Genomic DNA, 6825 nt, shown 5'->3' on the forward strand with positions numbered 1-6825 from the left:
TTTTGTCAGCGAGCAATGGGAATTTTTCGTTTCATATCAGTCAGCTTTTGTCAGCGAGCAATAATAATTTTTTCGTTTCATATCAGTCAGCTTTTGTCAGTAAGCAATTAGAATTTTTCGTTTCATATCAGTCAGCTTTTGTCAGTGAGCATTTGGAATTTTTCGTTTCATATCAGTCAGCTTTTGTCAGTAAGCAATTTAAATTTATCGTTTCATATCAGTCAGCTTTTGTCAGCGAGCAATAATAATTTTTTCGTTTCATATCAGTCAGCTTTTGTCAGTAAGCAATCCGAATTTTCGTTTCATATCAGTCAGCTTTTGTCAGCGAGCAATAATAATTTTTTCGTTTCATATCAGTCAGCTTTTGTCAGTAAGCAATAAGAATTTTTCGTTTCATATCAGTCAGCTTTTGTCAGTGAGCATTTAAAATTTTTCGTTTCATATCAGTCAGCTTTTGTCAGTAAGCAATTAAAATTTTTCGTTTCATATCAGTCAGCTTTTGTCAGCGAGCAATAATAATTTTTTCGTTTCATATCAGTCAGCTTTTGTCAGTAAGCAATTAGAATTTTTCGTTTCATATCAGTCAGCTTTTGTCAGTAAGCATTTAGAATTTTTCGTTTCATATCAGTCAGCTTTTGTCAGTAAGCAATTAAAATTTTTCGTTTCATATCAGTCAGCTTTTGTCAGCGAGCAATAATAATTTTTTCGTTTCATATCAGTCAGCTTTTGTCAGTAAGCAATTAGATTTTTCGTTACTTTTTTCGTTTCATATCAGTCAGCTTTTGTCAGTAAGCAATTCTCTCCTTTGAGAAATTTTTCGTTTCATATCAGTCAGCTTTTGTCAGTAAGCAATTAGAATTTTCGTTTCATATCAGACAGCTTTTGTCAATGGGCAATAAAAACACATTTTTTTTGGTTTTTTTTTTATTTTTATTAAATTTTTACATTTATTTTTACAAAATCGGTTTCGACAGCTAAAAATAATTCAATTCATACAATCATATATTTTGGAGTGTTACACGTACACACATACATGCTTGCTGTCCTTCGGCTCGTGTCACGTCATGAGCCGAACGTGGTCAATCCCAGAGCCGAACGCGACCAGGGGCCGACCAGAGCCAAAGACCTGGGAACGTAAGCTGAAAACTCAGCTGCGCCACTTTCGTTGTATGAACTGTTTGATCTATATATCTATCTATATGTATGATCTACATATATACTGTTTGGTTAGGTGGCAGTGCCAAAATATGTGATTTCGTTGGTAGGCTATGCATCACAATACCCAGGGTTGCACTGAGAAGAAGGCGCCATCGGCAAAAACTCGAAAACTATTTTTCTGTTTTTGTATTTTGAAGAAATAGCAAAATAAGCAGCAATACTCAGCAGCCCAAAATGTCCCTACTCTCTAAGCATGGAGCTGAAAACACACTTCAGCATAAGCTGTCACATTGACAATCAATCACTGAATAACTGAATAACATAAATCAACATAATTACCCAACATTCACAAGAACATATACAAGTAAGTTTTACGGCGCACAGCTCAAGGTGTTGCAGCCTCTCCGATCAGTGTCCCAGCTACTCCAAAATAATATCTCTTTTGCAGTGGATCTATGTCAAAGTTGGCAAAGCAACAAATTGGAAATGGAGCTAGTTGCTGCTTTGCAGAACACTGTGTGCCAAGATCCAAAACTACTTTTGGCTGTGAGACAGTTTATGGAAGAGGCAGCAGCCAGCAATATGGCCGAGTTCCTTAAGGCCATGTCCGTCATCCTGGCCAATAAGACATACAGCGCCGTGGCACGCTCGGCCGCTGGTCTGCAGATAAAAAGTAGCCTGACCAGCAACGATGAGAGTGTGAGAAAACAGAAACAGGAGACATGGCACCAGTTTCCCAACGAGAGCCGAGAGTTGATCAAGCATAACCTACTGGCCACATTGGGTACGGAGAACACGCGGCCCTCTTGTGCCGCCCAATGCGTGGCAGTGCTGGCAGTCATTGAACTGCCCCTTCAGCGCTGGGAAATTCTTATCCAGACCCTGCGGAACAATGTGGTCGGCGAGGGATCGAGTGAATTGCTTCGCGAGTCTGCTCTGGAGGCCATTGGCTACATCTGCCAGGACATACAGTGCGACCTGACGGAGAATCAGTTGAATCAGATGCTCTCGGCCATCGTCCATGGCATGCGCTGGGTCGAGCCGAGCCAATATGTCCGCCTTGCAGCCACCACTGCACTATACAACTCGCTGGAGCTCACCGAGGCCATTTTTGAGAAGGAAGTGGAGCGTAACGCCATCATGCAGGTGGTCTGCGAGGCCACGGTGTCCAAGGACAAAAATACCTGCGTGGCCGCCTTGCAGTGTTTGGTGAAGATTGTGAGCCTGTACTATCAGTTGATGGAGCCCTACATGACCCCGGCCCTCTGCAGCATCACGCTGGAGGCCGTGAAGGCGGAGCACGATGACATTGCTCTCCAGGGCATCGAGTTCTGGTCGACCGTATGCCAGGAGGAGATCGAGCTGGAAATTGAACGCCAAGAAGCCACGGAGGATGGTCGTGCGCCCACCTGTGTGTCCATGCACTATGCACGCGGCGCTCTGCACAGCCTCGTCCCAGTGCTGATCGATAGGCTGAGCAAACAGGATGAGTGCGAGGATGAGGATGTCAGCAGTCCGGCCAAAGCTTCGTCCATCTGCCTGCGGTGGCTCACCAGCACTTCTGCTAACGAAATGCTAGCCCTTGTGCTGCCGTTCCTCTTGGCGAACATTACGTCCGACGACTGGCGCCTACGAAATGCCGTCCTCATTACCTTCGGCTCCGTGCTAAGCGAACTGGATGCCAACACGCTGAAGCCGCTGGCGGATCAGCTGATGCCCGCGTTCATCCAATTGATGTCCGACTCGAGTGCCAATGTGCGCAGCTCCGCAGCCAGGAATTTGGCTCAAGTCTTTAAAATCGTTCCGGAGGCAGCCATCGACCAGTCATACCTGGAGCCGCTTGTCCAGCTCCTTCTGAAGGGACTGCAGGCGGAGCCTCGTGTGGCCTCCAATGTGTGCTTGGCACTCATTGGCCTCTCCAACGCCGCCTCCAAAGCAGCCCCAACTGGCGAGACGTATGCCCTGTCGCCGTTCTTTGAGTTCATCATGGCTGGACTGCTGGCGACCAGCGAACGTTTCGATGGTGGCCAGGCCAATCTGAGAGGCACCGCATACGATGCACTGCAGAAGATGATTGGGGACTCTTCCCTTGACTGCTATCTGGTGGTGCAGCGCACTACCATTGTGATCTTCGAGCGTATCAGCCAGGCCATCCAGATGGAGCGGCACATCAGCGAACAGAGACGCCGTCAGCTCAACGAAACGCTGTCCCTGCTCTGCGCCACCTTGCAGAGTTTGCTGCGGAAGATACACAAGGAGGAATGTCCACAGATATCGGACGCTGTTATGAATGCCATGCTCAGCATTATTCAATTGAATGCTGGAAAATCGGGACGAGTGCAGGAGAGCGGCTTCCTCGTCGTCTCCGCACTGGTGGATCGCTTGGGCGTTCAGTTTGCAGCGTATATGCCGGCCTTCAAGCACCTCCTAATCTGTGGGCTGCAGACCCACCAGAAGTATTTGATATTCTGTGCCAGCATCGGACTCTTCGTCAATATTTGCCACGCCCTCAAGGAGCAGCTGGTGCCCTACTGCGACGAGATTATGTCCGTGTTGATGACCAATCTGATGGACCCGTCGGTCCATCGCAACGTTAAGCCGCCGATACTGTCGGCCTTCGGTGACTTGGCCCGAGCAATTGGCAGTCATTTTCTGAAATATTTTGACATGGTACTGGGTATCCTGCTGGCCGCTTCTAATCTCCAGAAAGATCCCACCAACATTGACACCAACGAGTACATCGTCGAGCTGCGCGAGAATGTCGTCCTGGGATACTTTGGCATCCTCCAAAGCCTGATGGGCCTCGATCAGACGGGCCATCCCCTGATGCACCTGGCGCCCCATCTGCCGCACATAATTGGCTTAATCAACCGCATTGCCCAGGATGGGGAAATATCCGATTCGTCGATGCCATCCGCTGCTAATCTCATTGGCGATCTGTGCACTTGCTTTGGCCCACAACTCCGCCCACTGATGGACACTGCGGCTATCATCCAATTACTTGATGATGGCAAGCAGTCCATGGATAATGATATCTTTACAAGGGTCATCGAGATAGTCCAGAAGATCACTGGCCAAAGCAGTACGCAGTCACTTTAATAGTTAACAAAATAATATATTTATGTTTATGATTTCCAATTACAATTTCCTTCACGGTTATCTCTGCTTTTAAATCATTATCTGGTGTAAGCGAGCAGGATCTGTGATTTGGAATAATTGGCTGGATGACAAAGAGATATATAGATCGGCTTGATGTAAGTTTCCTTAGCACGACTCATCTATTTTAGCCCACAGCCAGTCCAGAGAGCTCCTGTGGCTGCTGGCTGCTGACTGATGATGCTGCTTTTGGAGGTTACTGTTCGGCGTTCCTTTGACAGCTTCAGTGCCGTATTGCAGTATTGCAGGATTGGATACACTTGTGCCGACTGTTGCGCTGCCCAAAAAATAATGCTACAAAAATGTCGGGGGAAATGAAAGAGTCGACCAATTGCAAGTATTTTTAAATATTATCATCTCATTTATTTAAATTTATTAATTTCTCATTTTCATTTCTCTTTGTGTTTGTTCTCTTTTATGTATCTCACTTGTTGTCTCCACTATCCTTTATGCTCTTTTTGTGGGGCGGGGAATTCTGTTCTTTTCTGTTCTGTTTAATGGCAAACTGACGCTGACACTGACTGACTTTTGCTCTTAGTTATCATCATTTTTGCGTTTTTACTTACATGCGTTACTTACTCTTGCATGCATTTATGTGAGTACATACATATGTACATACATACATATGTATGTGTACATATTAGTTTTTGCTTTCTTCTTCTCTTTTCTTGGGGTAAATTTTGTTTAACTTCATAAATGATTACGCTTGCACATACATAACTACATATACTCCTATATACATATATAGATCTATGTATGCATATGGTATTTTTTTTTTTTCTGAGAGAGGCGAAACGAAACCGAAACAATACCAATACCAATACCAATACTCGAAGTACAATAAAGAAAGACTGTTAATCGGTATGCTTTTAGTTTATTCCAGTTGTACGTAATTATAAGTATTCTTAAGTGACTAAGCCTGGATAAGCCCTAGTACGCCTGATCAAGTTCATTGGTAGGTAATTTTACAATTACGATTTTCTATTTTTCCATATTTCCATTTTCAATGTTTAATTTCCCTCATACTAATTTCCCTGACCATATGTTCGCTCTGACGGCTTCACTTCGTGTCTAACCGCACAGCTCACGATCGCCATCTTCAATCGTGTTTGCTTTTCGCTTCCGTTTCCGCTTTCGCTTTTCACTTTTCACTTTCGGTGTTGTGTGTTGTGTTATGTGTGTGTGTGTGTGTGTGTGTGTGTTAGGTCTGTTGCTTGTTTGTGAGCTCCTTGTATATGTAATTGTATAAATTTCCAAAAACAAAAAAAAAATGCCTAACTGTTTCCACAGTAACGCCAGCGTTACCTGAACTCTATGTATATAATATCTCTCATATATACTATATACCCTTCATCTCTCTCCCCATTCGATTGAAATGCTGCTCCTCTATATTCTATCTCTAGATGTCAGCATTTCAAGCGGTATGTCCTCTAACAACCGTCGCCAGCGCACATTTTAATGGTATTTCTTCTTATTTTTTTTTTTTCAGTATGTATATTCTTTGTATATTTTGTTTTGTGTTTTTTGTCTCTTTCCCTTTCTTTTTTTTATTTTTGTTTGTTTTTTTGTTGGTTTGTCTTTGGTGTTTTTCATTTCATTATAGTACAAAACATGCCTTCTTTTCAATCATTTGTATTCAATTTGCCTTCTCCTGCCCCTCTTCTTTATTAGTTATTTTTTTTTTGTTGTTTTCAAAATTTCTGCCATTATTGGTAACTGGTTTTTTTTGCTGCTCTATATATAGTAGATATATTGTATGTATATACTATATATATATATTTAAGGTTTATTATTAAGTTATCTCAAAAAAAAGTTCTCAATTACGGCTAACAGCACAACAAACAGTTTTCATATTTGGTTTTCATCATGTGGCTAAGTAATCCAAAAAATTTGGCCAACCTGTACTACAAATGCTGATCTCTCTCTCTTCTATCTATATATGCGTACTCGTATTTTTATGTATTTATAGTATCTCTCCATATGTATGTATATACTATATTATGCGAATATCTTGATGATGATCAAAGGAGTTAACAGAAACTCTACACATTCTATACTCGTATGTGCATATGTATGTCGTTATATATGTAGATATTAATACAGATATATATACACTGACATAATTTGCGGCACTTTAAATTCGAAGCAACACAAAAATCAATACAAAAAAGAGATTAGATTTTGAGTGCCCGTTTGAAATACATTACTACTACAATACTACACGGATTCCAATTTCAGTCATAACTGGCCCCACACGTGGCCATCGAAATTGAGTCAGCTACATTTAGATAGAGATACATACATAGATACTCGTAGTTTTGTGGGTGATGTGTGGTGTGGTGTGGTGAGGTGAGGTGAGCTGAGGTGAGACTGAGATGCCTATAACTTGCCGCTGCTGCTGTCTTTTGGATTTGCTTAGCAAGTTTCTACAAAGTTATACATACATACACATATATTAGTAGGTTCATTTGGTTTTTGTAACCATAAATTGCTTGTCTTGGATGCTTTGTT

The 6825-nt window shown here is 42.6% G+C and overlaps 1 protein-coding gene across 1 annotated transcript; it reads left to right on the forward strand.

Moving 5' to 3' along the window:
- Positions 1-1414: 1414 nt before the first annotated feature.
- Positions 1415-4325, forward strand: LOC111067022 (importin subunit beta-like). Its single transcript, XM_022356034.2, has 2 exons — positions 1415-1522; positions 1607-4325. Coding segments are annotated over exons 1-2 (2652 nt in total). The 5' UTR covers positions 1415-1521; the 3' UTR covers positions 4258-4325.
- The last annotated feature ends 2500 nt before the right edge of the window (positions 4326-6825 follow it).

The sequence above is a fragment of the Drosophila obscura genome, unplaced genomic scaffold (genome assembly GCF_018151105.1).
Source record: "Drosophila obscura isolate BZ-5 IFL unplaced genomic scaffold, ASM1815110v1 contig_73, whole genome shotgun sequence".
In the NCBI taxonomy this organism is placed as follows: Eukaryota; Metazoa; Arthropoda; class Insecta; order Diptera; family Drosophilidae; genus Drosophila; species Drosophila obscura.